This window comes from Ruditapes philippinarum, unplaced genomic scaffold (assembly GCF_026571515.1).
Source record: "Ruditapes philippinarum isolate M1 unplaced genomic scaffold, ASM2657151v2 ctg1235_1_1_1_1, whole genome shotgun sequence".
NCBI lineage: Eukaryota > Metazoa > Mollusca > Bivalvia > Venerida > Veneridae > Ruditapes > Ruditapes philippinarum.
Window position 1 is genome coordinate 308,119 of NW_026855406.1, and position 19,031 is coordinate 327,149.

Here is a 19,031-nt window from a genome sequence, read left to right on the forward strand (position 1 = left end):
TTGTAAACTTAAAAAAGTCACCCTCGAGATTTTTCAGGATTTTTCTCTAAAGTGAATACTTTTCTTGTAAAAGCAAATTTTCATTTCTCTATGGCAAGTCTCTGTTGTTTATTTTCCGTAGCCATTGCCAAAGTACTCTTCATTTGAAGATGAACGGGAGAAAGCACGTGTCATGTTTCTAAAATGTACATGATGTTCTCGGGGTCGTTGCATGATTATTTTACAAAGCTGGATCTACAAGATGTAACAGTTTCGTTGCAATGCATGATGGAAAACTTTAAAAAATGAATAATAAGCAACAAAAACATCGAGTCACATAGAGTAGATCTAGAAATTGCACTTACTTTTAAGCTGAATGGAATCCTGAATTTCGAAAAAGATCTTTATAAACGTCACAACAAATTCGCATTCTGAAGATTCCTTCATTGCCCGTAGATCCCATTCTTTTACTTTGACTCCCACACTTATGATGATCCAGATTTGTTATAAACTGTTAATACGTCTCATTATAAAAACATTGTTCCATTTGTGCAGTTATCTGGGTTAGCAAATGAAATATGTAAACGAAACACATCAAGATTCAGTATGCTTTTCTCTCGTCGATTCGTGACTCTTATTTGGAAAGAATGCGCATGCGCATTAAATACTATACATATATACAATATAATTTGTACATTGAATTAATAAATTCAATAACTTACAGTTCATAAACTTTTAATAACTATTTGAAAACAACACTTAAAGAACAGCGTACCTCAACAGGTCAACCATGACCGTCTTGATCAGCTGGGCGCTTTCTCATCGATTCGTGGAATCCCATTAGACCTGTGACGTCATCAAGAATTAGGTGTTCACACCACTAAATTTTTCCCCCCAATGTTAGTTTACATATCCAGATGTAAAGTGTGACAACAAACAAAATTTTTCATCAACATCAGTAAGTGATAAAATAATTGCATCAACAATCAACAAAAGAAAGGTTTAGGAACATAAAAATTATAAAAGGGTTAGCGACTGACATGTCACCCACCCAGAATGAATAATTTATGGACTGTAGACATCATAACTTTTGAAAACATTAAATTTAAATAAAAATTTTTAATAGGCAATTAATGAACAAGAAGAATAGGAACAAGAACATTTTTCAGTTTCTAATCTGGAGTTTATTCTGTGCAATGTGGACACATAAATGTGCTGTGTCTCCTAACAACCCTGATAGTTGTGCAAAAAGACAAATGTACCCAATGCATGCATTTGTCACACTGAGCCTAGTTAACAATTTTGATGTTCGGGAGCTCACGAAGACCTGGTGGGGAGAGCTTCTTGCAAATACAGCAAACATCACTTTCTGTGATTTCATCATCTTCAATGTCTGTGTCACATTCGGTACTGACTGGTAATTTCCTCTTTAAATTTTCTCCACTGGTTGATGGTTTAGGACTGTCATTTATGATTGTTTTTTCTGTGTTTTTTGTTTTACTAATTCTATTACTTTCATACTCATAAAGCTCTTTCAGGTATTTATCTCCAGTGATGGCGGTGCCTCCTGCATTTGGTTTTTGTACAGCAGGTGTTTTTTTCTTAAGACATGTGCATGATGGAATCACTTCCCGCTGTTGACTTTCTTCTTTTTCTCTGAGAAATTCTTCAACTGCTTCTTTGACAGATTTCATGGCCTTTACCTTGTCTATTGGTTTCTTTTCTCTGAAACTCTTACATGGGATCAGCTTTTCTGGTGAAATTACCACTTTATGTAATGGGTAAATGCCTGCTTTTCTGAGCCCCCCCCTTGAATATTCATAGGTTTCATGGCTTTCAGGTATGCCTTGCAAGCAATGGAACATATTTCGTACTTGGTGATTGTTTGACCCATGTGTTGATACATGAATGATGAACACTCTGAGTAATAATAATTTTTGAGTGGGCCAAAAATTGAGACATCCAAAGGTTGTAATAAGTGTGATGAATGAGCAGGCAGAACAAATAATACAAGACCCTGCTCTTTTGCCCAGTTTATTAATTGGGGTGTTTTGTGAGAGGTTTGACCATCATATATAAGAAGTATTGGTTGTTGATGTTGATAATTTGTTGGTGTAGGTCTTACGTATGGGAGAAAGTGTGTTTTCAGATATTCTTGGAAGATCTCACCATTGGACCAACCTGTTTCTGACATAACACCTTTTGCACCAGTTGTTGCTCCTTTCATTAGGTCTGGATTCCATCGTTTGCCCTTAAAAACAAAGAATGGAGGAATAGAATTACCTAGGGCATTCGCACATGCAATTAGTGTTGTGGTCGAACTTCTTGGTGAAGTTATAGCCTGAGGCTTTGTTTTAGGATTAGCAATAACGTTGGGAGGTCGATGTTCGGGTTGAAGGCCAGTCTCATCAAGGTTAAATACTTATCTAAAACCTCTGGAGTTACACTCTTTGCACGGGTACTTTCAAGTTTACGTGGATTTAGAGAGGTCAATCGGTCATTCCAGCGTTTAAGAAAGCCTGTCAACCAGTTGTTACTCATGGCTTTGTTTTCTTTCTTTTTCCCCAAGTCATGAGCTAATTCACCAGCAAGCTGCTGCAATCTAACATTGCTATAACCATAACCAAGCTCTGCTAGGGTCTCCACATGCTCAACTAGTGATTTTTCTTCTTCATGAGTGAACAAAGTATCACCCCCCATACAAAAATTTTCAGCATCTATGTGCCCTAACACCCGATCTCTTAAGGTCTGTGGTGGAACACCAAACATTCTTGCCGCTTTTTGAACACGCACTCCTTTTTGTTTTACCAACTGATAGGCCTTTAGTAGAGCTTCAGGAGTATACCTGCGGTACCTTTTCTCAATTCTCATTGGATTCCTCTGTAAAATTAATAATAAAAACAACATATAAATGCCTTTTTCTTTACAGGGCACCAATATTGGGTTAATATAAAAATATAAAAAAACTCATTTCATTATTTTTGTTATAAAATCATGTCCAACATATCAATTCTGAAAATAAATCAACATTATACTCTTCAAAATAAAACCATCATGCATTGTATCTATACCCTTCAAAATATAACCATCATGCATTGTATCTGAAAGATAGAAAAAAACACAATTTAATATAAATTTATTACTTTGAGAAAAATGATATTTTCCGTAATTGATAATGTAAACTTCCATAACTTTTGGACAACAACTATACATTTGTAAAACACCTGGATGATCAAGATTAAGGGCAGACAACTTGGGAAGAGTGATGCTACAGGAAATTGCAGACAACAAACGTAAACATTGATAAAATTTTGGGTAAAACTACATTTTTAATGATTTTTTTTGAAAATTTATCGTAAATTAAAAAAACTAGATGTTTACCTGTTTATTACGCATTTTGAGTGGATATTAATGTTGATTAGAGTTCTGGCTAAAACTTGCGTAGTTTTCGGATTACGTACGTCGTTGCACGAGCGTTAATTCCGGACATTTATTTACGTCACGAATCGATAGGAAAGCACGAATCGATGAGAATAAGGCATATGTTCCAAATCCATAATTCAAGAACGGCCCATCAATTTTAGCTCTGTCAACATCACAAAGTTCATAACTCTTGAAAATGGATTCCTGATGAAATAAACATTATTACGTCAACAACAATTTACGAAATATATGACGTAACAAAAATGCCTCGCGCTTTTTATGGACGATTCCAGTTGCGGCATTGACAGAGGGCGGTTAGGCATATATAACCTCATACAGATAATAATTAAATTTTAAGCGTTGAGAATGGCATTTAAAATAGTTTTTGTAGATCTATACCCAGATTTTGCAGTAATTGTTAAAATTACACCTTCAATTCATATATTAGATCTATTAATAAAACTTTTGATAACATTTAAATGATTTTAACACACTTAATGACATAAATCTATATGACAATACAATACTTCTTCCATTAATTCACATATAACCTACGTTTTTATTTTATGTTTTTAAACTATTTTATACTCTGAAATGATTTTCCTACTGTACATATTATCTCGTTATTCAAGACTTCTGTAAATCCTACCCTTTTAGCTGCAAAATATACCATATGCGTATTTTTTCTCCAACGAAAAAAATATGCTATTCTTTTTTTATTGAACATTTTCAAATTTTAGGAAGGCTAAAATAATTGAGGTCATCACTCTGTGTTTCTTTTTGACTCGATCTCCCCTTAATATTAACATAACTTATGTAACGCTTTGAATCTGCAAAATAAAACAAGAACAAATAAACTTTTTGTCCCTTAATGAACGCTCCAATTCAAACTTATTCTTGATAATATCAAATCACTGACTGTATTTCTGGACATTTTGTTAAATTGTGAGACGGTATATTAAATCTGTATTTACGAGCTTTAAGTTTACAGGCCTACGTTTGGTTGCTCAAACTAGAAAGCATGTTTATATTCTTATCATTTATATTTTTCCTCGGACGCGAGTCTGTGTTCTCTCATTAGCAAACAAGCCAGTGTGCAAACCAATACTGAACATAATAGTGAATCAATTCCCCTTTCTATATATTTCTTGTCAGATTTCATGATAATGTAGTATTTGTTGGCGATTTCTAACGCCAGGTATCTGTTATGAAAGTTAAAACATACGAAAAGTTTTATCGCACGGACATCGCACCCACAATAAGAAGGGTAACAAATTTTTGAATCCCATCTGTCCTGGTTAATTTAATTATTTTAAATAGACGTGATACATAATAATGGACAGTATTCAGACAACTACAGAATTATTTAAATTAAACATTAATTAGCAAAGAACTTGTCTTTTAGTCTTCTATAGTTAGTGCTCCCGTTCCCCTACGACGCGTTGCGGTATTCGCTTGATTGAAATGCTATCCAATCAAATCACTTCTCTTAATGATATAATATAAAATACGACAATATATCATGGTAATAATATAATTATATAAATCTTTGTGTGTTATAATTTAAAAAGCGGTTAGACTCTACTGATATTTCACTTCAAAGGATTTTAAACTGATTATTTTAAATAATGGTTTGTTATTCAAATTGCCTTTTTGTTCTCATTTTTCATTTCAATGATAACATTTAGCTATTGATCAGTAAGTAAATAAGAATAAATTATTTTTTTTATAATAACCGAGTACATTCACGCTAATTGTGAGACGAACCCTAAATGACGTATATTGGCGCCGCCATTTTAGAATGGACGTCACGCCAGGTTACAACGTAAGTCAACGGGAAAAATATATTTTTAACATTTTGACCATATTTCTGACTATATGAAAAAAAGAGAAAAAACATGCCTAGAGATATTGGCGTCATGGTTAACATGACATTATTTTAAATGATTTTACTATTATATTAAATAAAAAATGGAATGTTCAAATTTGATGGGACAGACTATAATTATTTTATAGATCGACTACAACCTGTAAAGTGAAAAAGGTCACAATGAAATAAATTAAGATGATATTCACACTAATCTTGTGTAAGGCTGATTTCTTATTTAAAATATAAAAATTAAATTTTCTCTACATTGCTCGTATTCTTCAACTTAGGTTAAAAGTTATACATGTGTATAAAACTAGATGTACACGGGGATCAATAAATATTTCAAAATTGGTTGTGCCAAATTATTAAGAAATAAGAATATCACAAGTCACATTTTAAATTTAACAATATTTACATTTTCATATCTAAAATGCCAGTCAAAGATGTTAAAATCAAATTGAAGAGGAATCTACATTATTTTCAAAACGTATTTCATATGTTTGAAGTACTTAAAAAATAAAATGCTCCAGTTGGACTCATTGCCACTCCTCCCATTCGGACCAAATATTATACGGTTTGTTTAAACTATACTCCTCTGTAAAAGAAATAAATCATAAAATAATTGTTTTCATAAATTTCATAAATTTAATATATCTATCACTTAAGCCATCAATAAATTACAATATATTTAACAAATCAATATAGTTATAATCAGAGCTGCATTACTGGTACTGGTACTGGTACTGCAGTACATACTGCAGCGATTTTTGCAAGTACTGGTACTGATACTGAATTACTCTAACAAAATTTTGCTACTACTGGTACTGGTATTGCATTACTGTCTTAAAAAGTGGTACTGCTACTGCATTACACAGTACTTTTGGTTTTGATAAAAATTAAAAATAACATCAATTTTTGTCATATAATAAAGCTGTAAATTACATTAACTATATTTTATTTTTGTGAAAAAGTAAGTTATCAAATCTAAAGATAATTTGCTGCAATATTCCTACCAAATGTTAACATAGTATTCATCATAAAAAGCACAAAAGACTTTAAGTAAAAATTAAATTAAAATAAGATAGACAGACTCAATAAATCTTTACGCTAAAATATCCTTATTAAAATCTTTTATTACTTTGTATTTACTAGTAAAAGAGCAAAATAAACACTATTAATTAATTTCTTCTATTCTAAAAAATCCCATTTCAAGTGAAAAAAGTGATATTGTTTATTATAAGCACCATAAAAAGTTGCTAATTACTTTGGTGTGAAGGAATGTAGGAAAAAAAACCACCAGTTAAAACCCCACCACTCAAAATTTTATAGAGTGGACAAAACCCCACCACTTAATTTTATAGAGTGGACAAAACCCCACCACTTAATTTTATAGAGTGGACAAAACCCCACCACTTCAGTTTTATAGAGTTGACAAAACTTTCTTGTAAACATGTTAAAAAACAAACAATTGTGCAGCAGATGAAACTCAAAAGAATGTGTGAACAACTCATCAATAAGGAGAAGACTGTACCCGAGTTTCTTCAGGCTATCAGCCACAGTATCCACTTAAACTAAGTACAATGAAGGAAAATTGTCTGAACTGAATAAATTAGGAATGTGCTATAAAAATGTGCTATTTTCTAATCATTAATTGACGAAAATGTGCTTCATTCTTGATTAATAGTAAGTGGTTTATTTTTTATATAAATAAATTGAAGACATGAATTTGAAGAAACTTAAAATAATGGATAATTCAAGGTCATAAATGTGGCACAGTCTCAAATAAATGACTACTCTTTGATGTTGATCTAACAGTTTGTAAATTATTTGTATACTCTCTTATACCAGTATTACACAAATGTTATATTGAAATTAAAAAATAAAATGTGAAAATGTGTACTGTATATTATATATATTTTAGTTCATCAAATCTTGGCCAATAATTGGTAAGTGGTGGGGTTTTATCCACTCTGTTAAATTTAGTGGTGGGGTTTTGTCCACTCTAAAAAATTTAGTGGTGGGTTTTTGTCCACTCTATAAAATTTTGAGTGGTGGGGTTTTAACTGGTGGGGTTTTGTCCGTCTTCCGGTGTGAAGGTGTGAAAGACAACAGAAGACTGTTGTGTTTTAAATAAAAGATGTTTGCATTGTATTTATACAGTTGACTGGTTACAAAACAGTTAGATATGACATGAATTTATGTTGTAAATATTGTTTGTAAAAAGTATGTTAAAACTATAAAGTTGTAAATATGTTATGTTAACTTTAAAGCAGCACGCCTCCAGGGTCCAGATTCATCCGAATTTTCATGAAAATTTAGAAAAAGTATTTAAAGGTAAAATATTGTTAAATGAACAAAGATAGTACTTGACACATTACAATCGGCACTTAAAACCCACGTTAATTACCAAAAAGAGGTCAAATTAATAATGCATAAATAACCCCTACTCCGTTAGTAACGTAGTAGAAATATGGTGATTAATACTACAAAATACAATCATTAATTGCACATTAGATAAAAATCTTTAATTTGTTTACTTTTGTCAAAGTTTTAGTAATTTTTTTCCCAAGTTTAATTTTCTTGAAATATTTTGGGTCATCTGGAGGCATGCAGCTTTAAAGTAAATTATGATTTTATTTCTTTGCTGAATAATATTTGCAATTATTTGTTTGGCACTGTATTTATTCAAACTTTGATGAATATATAAAAGTAATGGTACTGATACTTAATTACTTCACCAAAAAAAGTACTGATACTGCAGTACCGAGCTAAAATCTAGTACTGGTTCTGGTAATGGTACTGCATAATTTGCCAAGTACTGGTATTGGTACTTAAGTACTACACCCTTAGTACTGATGCAGCTCTGGTTATAATGCGACATCAGACTTTCCTAATCATTAAACATATATAGCATTAAAGGACGCAAATCAATGAAAGAAACAAACTGATATTAGAATTTCTCATATGCGTTGTGTATATTATTTATACCAATTAGCCAGGAAAACAAAAAAGAGAAAAGCAGAAACCCCCAAAAAATGTTCAACATAGCAAAATTGACTATGTTGCTGCCTCAGTTTGATTGAGCCTGTTCATGGGCGGTACTGGAAAGTGCAAATTATCGTGAAATGGTGAAATTTTGAATTTAGAACATCCGCAGACGTGTTCATTTGGCGACTGTCATGTAATCTTTAATGTTACACATTCGTGTTTGTTTTTCAATAAAAAGTTTATACAAAAGCTTTAATATGAAAGAGCAAATCTTCTTCTGTGAACGATTTGAACAGACATTTCCTCGGCCCCTAATTATCAATTATCTGTCAGTAAACGCATCGAAAATGCTTTAACCTTCGATTTGTTTGCAACGGAATTTGTCGAAACTGCGTACACAATATTCTTAAGTAAAACAGGCACTTTCGCAGATTAGAGAAAAATTAATGTTTATTTCTTAACTTATGTTAACTTTATTTGTTATTTCAGTTATATTGTCGTAAGAATGATTACGTCACTTTAGTCACTTCAATTCGGAACATAACGGATTTTCTGATTGAAAGCAACGCTGAATATGCTATGCTAAAAATTTGTATTTAAAAAAAATACGTTTCAAACAAAAGAAGACAGACATTCAATATAGTGGATAATTTCTAAATGATCTCTATTATCTCTTCAGACAAGATATGAAAATGTACAATTCTTTCACACGAGAAAACATCCCATTTAAATGAAATTGAGTCGGCTAGTCGGCGGAAAAGCAATTGCGTAATTGCGCATTACATAACTAGTTTTCCAGAGAGGACAAAACAGAAAGTTTATTCAATTTTATGCAAAATACATAAAAGATCTATTCTTTAAAAACACAATCGCAATCATTATCCAAAATAGTAACATACAATAAGCAAGCGTTGAGTTTCGTAAACACGAGCTTACTATAATAGAATTTCGAAAATGTATTATGTTTATGCCTCAGGACAAATTCCAGTTTCATCAGTTTCCACTTCATTGCTTCGATATTATAACATGAAGAATACATTTAATATTTTCCTTGAATTCTTCCAATTACTATCAGGATTTGTAGAATCTTTTGACGAGTCACAAATAAACGATATAACATTTTTGTCTTTAGCTTTTTTCCATGAAGTCATATCCTGTTTAATTCAAACCATGACGACAGTAATGTTGGATATATGTTGTTTAATATTATAAAATTATTTTGTTCAGATTCTTCCATGTTGTACAGTATTGGAAATTTACATAAACGCCTTCAGAATAAATACATTAATACACAATAGCTGCGCTAAAAATCCAATGAAATGTCGTGAAACAAGCCGCTGCTGTCAGTTGTTTAACAAGAAGCAGGGCTGTACACTGGTATCAAAGATGAAGTGAGATATATTTTATTGCAAATATAAAGACAATTATATTCAGATTTGTAACGGATATATAAACGAAGGATTAACTTTTAAAGGTAATAAATTACGTTCAGGTTATGATAACTATTTAATTTTGACAAATATGTAATTTGCTATGTAGAACAAAAATTATTTTAAATATAAGAAATTATCTTGAGAATTTCTGTACACATTGAGAGATATATCAATAATTAATAAAATTAATGTTTCTATGAAATGGATATGTACACATAGAATTTGTGTTGATGTTCGAATATTTCTGTTTGTTACATGGATGATTAAAATGTTATATACAAAATATTTTGTATCCAGTTTTAGAGACAAAATATTGTTTTCCAAAATATTTAAAATGGGTTTTATTTTTGTTACTGAATTTAGATTTCAATAATTATGAAATTATGTACCCTGGCAATACATTGAAAATCCTCTATTAAGACTACCAACGAGACTGAAATAAAATAGTCTTAATTTATGAACAAACAATATGCATTATAACCTTCAAATACTATTATAAAAGGGTATTATAATTTCTTTTCTGAAGAGAGCAGAACAAAATTCTGAAGGAATTTTATACTAAAGATAAAATTCTAATTAATCTGATTTCAATATCAGATGATAAACATAATTTATCTATCAAATCAGAAATAAATTATTCATCAAAATGTCCAGAGAGCAATATTAAACCACTCTACGGTTTATTTTCCACCCGATTTAATACTATATTACTTATACCAATTTACAACCGTGTAACATCAAATGTCATGCCTAAAATAATACAAAATCATAACAAAAACTTGTTCTCTAAATACATGTAGGAGTTGCATGGACTTACAGTGGTTGCAATAGTGGGGCAAATATAGACACCCCCCCCCCCGAAAAAAAAAAGAATTATGGAACTGAATAAGGTGGTCCATAAAGTCGAGTATCATGTTACCATTGTCATAAAGAAAAAACATCTCATTAAAATTGGTCCTTATAGCTGGATGATACTTATTCCGGACTTGCCCTAAGTAGGATTCTACTGTATATATGTCCAGGTTAATAAACTTGTTATATTAAGTGTTCGCTTTTCTTTCGCTGTTTGTCAATAAAACACAAAAATAAACTTAATGTCCATCCATTCGTGAGTTGTCGTTTTTTTTCCGTGGCGTACGTTATCCTCTGCTGTTGTATTATATAAAATGGTTCCGTTACATAAGCTTATTTGCAGAAATTCACGATTATGCCCAAAACAATTTAACTGTGTTTGTATCTCATGCAATTTTGTTTACTGTTTTTGCATGTCCAATCATACATCGTGTCAAAAAGTTTAACTTTGTTTTTTTAGCATTTCTTTTTCCACCAAAAGTTCCTTCAAACTATCCCTCTACAAATCACTTGGTATTTATTTTCTCAAAAGGATGAAAATATTTGTTCTACTTATTATAATACACAAATTCTATACATTTACTTGATAAAATTAGAAAGATATACCTTATTAACTAGTTATTTTCATTATTAATTAACAAATTGTAAAATTCTTTCCATTTTATTCTATATCTTGAAATAATTCTTATTTGCATCACTTGAATTAACTTCTATAATAAATATTTATTTATGTTTTAAGCCTTTTGTTAATATATATTTCCATTAAATTCAACAAGCCTTCGCCATAGTTGTAGTGATAATTCTATTTCGTTACATATAATAAACTGTCAATTTACCTAACATAATGCTGAATAAATTATACCAAATTGTGATATAATACTACAATAAATGTATTGATACAATAAAATGTGTGAAAATAGATTTTGAGGTAATTCGTAAAATAAAATATAAACCGTTCTGTTAGAGGATCAAAGAGGCGAAATATATTTTATAACAAAGGAAAATATTATTTTCAACCCGTTTATAACAAAATAAATGAATTTCTAAAGTAATAACAGCAATGTTCTGCCAACAAAAAACAACAACAACAACAAAACCTTTTAATTTGGTCGTGATTCGTTTTCTACAAATAAAATAAGACATTTTAAATCACAAATATTGCCCATTGTTGAAAAGCATGTATGTTAAGATTATATTTGTGATCTCGTTTGTTAATAATTCGCAAACCGAATCACAAATTGTAATTTTAAACTGGTACAAAATGCACTAACTGATTTCATATAAAAATTTAAGCACATAAATTTAGACTACATAATGCTACATGTGATAGTTTGTTTAAAACCTAAAATGCTTAGCATTAGCACAATGTAAACATAAAAAACGGCATCGTTCTTGCAAACAGTACCTCAAACAATATCAATTAACAAGGAGACTGTTTATTCCTTAAACAAAATATAAAATTAGCCTAGCCATATCATAATCAAAATGTGCATACATATTCATGTACAAGGGACATAATGTTATATCTAGAGGTGAATTTGTAAAACTTTACTAATTCTAATTGGACAGAAATAACATGAAGAAAATAAGCACATTGCAATTTGTTTCATAACAAAAGTTTTTTTGTCTACGAACATACATACAAATTATGTTATTTTATGACAAATTGCACACTTTTACTTATCCGTAAGCTTCACTGAAATTTAAACTTCATTGCACTTGTCGTAACATTGCCTTTGTAAAATCAACATCATAAACAAGACTAATTATTATCGAATTAATCTCTTATCTGAAACATTCCATGCTTATTCTTTGATAACATTAAGAAGCATAAGAAATTGTAAGTTTGGAAAAAATAGTAAGTGATATTCTAAGTTCACAGTACCTTGCTTACAAAGTTACATTATCTCTCATTTCTATGTAAACCATCGCGTGTATATTTCAATTTTAATTTCTAAAGATTGAAAGCAACTTAATGACTAATCATAGTTAAAATAATCGAGGTTTGTTTGCATGGTTTCAATATGCTCGTGTCGATACTGTACATAGTGAACTGAGACCGTTCCTTAAATAGCAAGCTTTTGCTATAATCAATATTGGAAAGCTTTAAATTTTGCATAACTTTGTAAAAAAACACAGTATTTCTTGATTTGTACGTTTGTTGGCAATATTATAGTTAACAATATCAACATAATTATCTATGGTATTGTAAACCTTACATAAGTGATTTTATATATAAGATATGATATATTGATATATTTATTCTCACCTTATGATTGAAAAGTCTCACACCTTCAAATAAAATAGTGAAACTAAGTTTGGAAATCAGAAACAATAACTGAAACCTTATGTAAAAAGAAAAAAATAGACAACTTTTGGTAAAGTTTTCATGTGTGTTAAGAAAATTAAAACTTGTGTTTAATTGACATTCTTTATGTAAAGATGGTATTTGTTAAAACTTATATAATTTGAAGGCGTAAGATGCCAAATATTTGATTGTGAGATAATAATCATTGTTAATTGTGCAAAACGTCTTCATAGTTAGAACAAAACGCACAAAACGGGTCCAAGATTTATAGGTTAAGAATAATACAATACAAATATTATTTTAAGTTCAAATTGTGACAGAAACCTGTATTAGTTATATACAGAGAAAGAACTATTGTTACGAACACAAAAAAGATCGTTCTAGTAAATGTTTTTATTTATTTACAGTGTAGATTGACAGTGTTTTACAAATATGTTGAGTTCGACACAAACCAGTAATGTCAAGTACGACGTACCTGAGTATAGTACCATTGTCCTTCTAGAAAATGACACAGCGAAAAATACAACGGTTACCGATAATTCTACTTTGAGCAGTATAGAGAGCTGGGACCGGCATCCAATAATTCGAACTACAGCAGAGAGAGCTGCCATAATATTTACAGATCCAATCGAAGCATTGACAGTTATTGTTTGTATTTTGGGCATCATAGCAAACGTTGCATCAATTATAGCAATTATCAAAATGCGAAAGAAAATGACGACGCACCTCAAACTTATCATAAGCCTTTGTTTGTCAGATGCTCTCATTTCTCTTGGAAACTTTTCATATTATTTCACTTACATCTGTTTCAATGGACATGATTGTATTAAGACTGTAGTAAGGTTGACACCAGATGTTGCAATTTTCGCCACACTTTTGAATCTACTTGTCATGGCCCTTGATCATTATGGCGCGATCATTAAACCATTACGTTACAGGCAAAAGATGACGTTTGTCAAAGGAAATTTTGCTGTTGTAATGGTTTGGCTTGTCAGCCTATTCATGGGTTTAGCAGAAGTCGTGTTTGCTATTGGTCAAGGCGGGTCGATTTGCACTGCAATTACAGAAGGGAATTATAATATAGAAGTAGCCATTATTCTGTTCATCTTTATTGTACTTGTTGCAATATGTTTACTATACGGAAGAATCTACAGCCGTATAAAAAGAGCGATGCCGCGACGGGAAAGGGCACGCCATCATTCCGACTCTGGAAGCTTTAAAGCGTTAATGACAACTGGGCTCTTTGTCGGTACCTTTATACTGTTCTGGACTCCTTTTGCAGTTTACACTGTTTTCATGTATATCAAAAATCGAACTGATCGTATGTACATCTTTCTTAATATTGATAACGTCACACAAATCCTTAATATTTTATATCTGGTTCTTCTACTGAATGCTGTTTTTGACCCATTCATTTACGCCATTCGACTACCGAAAGTAAAACAGAGATTTAAAGCTTTTTTTACATCATCAAAAAGAAGTAGTAGATCAAGTAAAACTGACAAAATTTCAACGCACTTCCAACAGCTGTAGACCAACTTTGTCGTGAAGATTTAAACATCATTTTCTAAAATATTTGTTTTACTAACAGTTTTATCAATTTAATATCAAACAAATAAAAAGAAGTTTCTGAGAAAGATTTAGTTCTTCTTACTTTTACTTGCAACTTTATATGATTTGTATCGTCCTTTTTAACAAATGTGTTTATGACAATACTTTGATCTATAACCTAGAGATGTCTCAAATATATTTTAGCTTTCTTTCATAAAAAACCTAATTAAGATACATGGTTTTCGTAAAATTCGTCTTTAAGCTTTATTTCTATATAGAAATAATTCATTCCCGTTAAACAATAGGAGATTTTATACAACATTTGTTCATCATATATTTCGGATTTAGCACACGTAGCCATTCAATATGAATTCTTTATGAATAAATTTCATGGAATACTTGCTTAAAACACACTTGTTACTTGATATATGCACTTTGTGAAATAGAAATTCAAAACGAGAAATAGATGAAGTGAACTAAAGATATATTGTAGTTTGTTATTGTTCAGTCTTTGTTTTTGACTTAAAGATATACTATGCTCACATCTAATAAAATAAAATATTGATAATTTCTACACAGTATATAACAATAAACAAGTTTTTACTGCACACAAAGTAGGTTTGTCATGTTTAAAATAATACGCGCTATATGTGGTTACAATATGAATATATAGCGTCATTAAAAAAGGGCAGTTTTTTTTTTTAAATACCTGTAATGAGTAACACAGCTTCTAATATTTAGTTTAGTCATTCTGTTGTTTACATGAAGCGTTTTCAATGAGAAGTTAATAGATTGCAATTAAATTCTGTGACAAAACATTTTACTAAAGGATGAGCGTAGTAAAACTTAAATCGTTTTTTAAATTTTTTTTTGCAATCTATATATTTTTGTATTTGATGTCCTCATCTATAACTCATTCCATAACTAACTAATGACATATAAAAGAAATGAGACTAGCGTTTATTATAGATGAATTGATTCTGTTTTGTTATATCTGCATTGTTTAAAAGAATTTTAATAAATTGCCGTGACAAAAATATTTTACTAAAAAATGAGCATAGTATATCTTTAGTATTAAATTCTTTTGGCAATCTATATATTTGTACCTCATCTAAAAATTCAATACCTAATGACATAAAAAATGAGACAAGAGTTTACTTTAGATATTTTTAATTTTGTTCTGCTTCGTTTGTCATACATAAATCGTAGAGAATGTTGCAGACCTTGCAGAATAATAATTTATCACTTATCATATCTCCTTTATTGAATTTTCATAACATCATTATAAGTTTTACAACATTATTCTTACAGCTCTCCGACAATTCAATCTTAGTATCATTTTGCACGTTTATAAGCACAATTTTGCATTATTCATGTACATTTTTATGATATATTGCTTTTCTTTCTTAGTTTATCGATAGTTACGCTTTGTGCAAAAAGAAAATTAAATAGGTATTGTTTTAAGTGGTTTTACTTTATAATGATATTGTATACACAGGCAATAATTACTTTGACTTGTTATTGTAACTAATAGATACGTCATATAAAATACATGATTGTAAAATGTGATGAAATGTGTCATAATGATGGTATAATTGATATCAGTAAAACTTTCTTACTTGGATAATTCGTTCTACATCAATATTTGATGGAAACATTTTGAAACATTTTGAAATATTAAACGAAAATGGTATCATTAATTGTGGTAAGATGCTAGAAAATTGTTAAAATAATCTGTAATATGATATTAATTCATAAATAATTATTATAGACTGTGTATAACTGTGATGCTCACTTTCAGTGTCGTAAATTATTAGCCTAATAAAGATTTCATAAGATTTTGAGTTGTTTATTGAATGTTTTAAATTACTATGGCTAAACGTCAGTGACTTCCTATCCCTTGTTTTCCATTCATTTATCGCGATCATCAAAACATAATGAATTGTTTCATGTGTTGCAACTTTCAAGCAAGCTTATCATTCGAACATATACAATTGTCCAATTTTCGTAAAAGCTGGGCGGCTTGCATTTGTCATTTTTATAAAATCTCTACATTTGACCATAAATGAGTTCTTTACAGCAACACAATAACTATTAAACATCTGAACAGTTGATCAGTTTATAATAGCTACAAAGGTCGCTTATTGATTGAATTCATGTAGAGAATTAAAATCATTACATTTGTGGCAGATAGTTTTAGAAATGTTGTTTGTCAACATATGTCCTAAGAACAAGGTACGCACGGACAAAACCAAAACAAAATGATAAAAAAAAGATATGATATCTGAATTACCTAAATGATTTGAAAATTTAAGGTCTTGGTAATGCAAAATGCAACAGTTCCGGCCTGCAAAATTGTACATTTATATATTTTCAATTTGCCTGGTTATTGAATAAAATAACATACACTTAAGAAAATTGTTCAAATTCAAAAGTAGACAACCAAAAAATTACATTCAGTCTATCAATCGATTTCAATTCTGGAAATGAAAGTCACATGTCCTTACTTGTTAACTGAGACTTCAATAGCTCTGAATGGTGTCATATAGTTTCAGAATTGTCCGTCCCTCTGTTTGTCGGCCTTGTCAATAATATTATGATACATGAATGGACTTGGAAATGGTTTTGCTTAAATGTGTAGCATATTGAGACGATGAGTCGCATGCATAAACATGCAAAAACTAAGTTTGTTATTCGAAGGTGAAATAAATAGATTATGACACTGTTTTCATGGACGTGTCCGGCCAACAATTCAGTCATTCGTGGACTTTTTAAAATAAATTACTAATGAAGAAATAATGTTTGACGTGTTTCGCACACAAACTCAAGGTTAAACGCCAAGCTTATATGTCCAGACATGATATAATATTCTTATGAGAAAACATCGATTACAATTGCCGATCAATTTTTCTTTCGTTTCTAAATTGCTTTTTAAGATCTTGCCAAAAAATTTTTGACATGCACAAGAATCAATTCTCTACATCAAAGACTAAGAAAAACATTTGTCCGTCCAATATCATACTGTAATTGAGAGTATAGTCGTGCCGGTTCATAACATTGTCTTTCAAAGAACTAATTACAAATAGTCAAGCATAAATGTTTGAGCTGATGTGTCTTGCAAAAAATAAATAATTGGAGCTCAAGGGTCAATGTCATGCATAAGGTTATTTCATTAAAATGCATTGATTTTCGTGCCCGGTCTACAATGGATGGAATTTTAAATGACTTTGCATAAATATGATGCACTTGGTCGATACAAAGAATGGTCAATAAGGAAACAAAAATCATTTTACGAAATTAAGACTGTTGTGAAACAGAACCTTTTTTATGTAGTTTTCAAAGAGATTATAACACAGAATTGTAAATACGCACGTTGTTTAAATAAAACCGGCCATACGAGTAAAAAAAGTAGCCTAACAGCTTTAAATATATGTTGTTGTTGTTGTTTTCAGACAAGTTTTTACAGGTTATTTTTAAATGAAAACTACGAGTTTCCTTCCATATAATGGCATATTTAAAGGGATATTCAGGCAAATTAATGAAAAAAAATCAAAATGATCTTATGTACTCATATCATGCTAAAATGACTTTTCTTGAAGTTTCAGCATGAATTTCTGTTTAAATTCTTGATTATATATTTGAGGTCTGAAGCGAAGATATATCTGTATATGTTGACAAAATGTAGACGCCAACACTGCGAAAAAGACATGGATATACGGAAGTGTACGGAATTCCGTATATCATTAATATACGTGTAAGAATACGGAAAACTTGAAATACGGAGATGTACGGGACCGTATATTATATCAGTCCGTACATGACTAGTATACGAACTCCGTACACTCGTAATATACGGGAACTTTGATGTACGAAGTCCGTATTTTACTAATATACGGAATTTTTATAACAAGTCCGTATATTACTAAAATACGGAATTCCGTATTCGTGCAAATACGGATTCTGTATATAGAAATAGCGAATGAAAATTTACTTCTGAATAGCCTATTTTCTGTAAGAGTAAATAAATAGTCTGATCATATATTTGTCAGACATTTGACAATTAACACAATGCAACATTTCCTGGAGTTATTAACGCGTCAATTGCGTACAAATAATATCGTCAGTGCACAGAACGTGTAAGACATCCACCTGTAACATGCAGACGCGGTATTCTAGGTTTGCTTTTTAGCATACACCCGCAGATAAATAGCGAATACTTTACAATTGCGATTGCCGATTAGATAGTACTGTTTTGCATTTTGCATCTATGGTGAATCATGTTATTTTGTAATTTCCTTATCATTATCATTATAATATTTCATAATGATAAGCCAAACATGAGAAAATGCTATAGTTGAAATTGTGATGTTCAAAACATGAATTAATTATAATAAAATCGTGAATCTGTGAAGTTGAATTCGTGAAAGTTAAAATAATTGTGAAATCACGAAGATGTAATCGGGATTGTCCACACAGCAATTAAATTTTACGTTGATATATTATTGATAAATATATAATATTGATATATAAAAAATAGGCTATACATAATATAATACATATACTTGCATATGTAAAAAAAAACAATCATTCATTCATTCATTCATTCATTCATTCATTCATTCATTCA

At 30.5% G+C, this 19,031-nt stretch overlaps 1 protein-coding gene and 1 pseudogene across 1 annotated transcript; one reads left to right on the plus strand and one right to left on the minus strand.

Moving 5' to 3' along the window:
• Positions 1–940: 940 nt before the first annotated feature.
• LOC132743171 (uncharacterized) lies at positions 941–3,094 on the minus strand (annotated as a pseudogene).
• Positions 3,095–9,593: 6,499 nt separating this feature from the next.
• LOC132743172 (adrenocorticotropic hormone receptor-like) lies at positions 9,594–14,980 on the plus strand. The gene is made up of 2 exons (XM_060731698.1): positions 9,594–9,734; positions 13,261–14,980. Exon 2 carries the CDS (start codon positions 13,286–13,288, stop codon positions 14,384–14,386), a length of 1,101 nt encoding a protein of 366 aa, XP_060587681.1. The 5' UTR covers positions 9,594–9,734; positions 13,261–13,285; the 3' UTR covers positions 14,387–14,980.
• Positions 14,981–19,031: the final 4,051 nt, after the last annotated feature.

What these genes read in the sequence shown, in the direction of transcription:
- LOC132743172 (XM_060731698.1), top strand. Translation starts at nt 13,286, where the DNA reads ATGTTGAGTTCGACACAAACCAGTAATGTCAAGTACGACGTACCTGAG.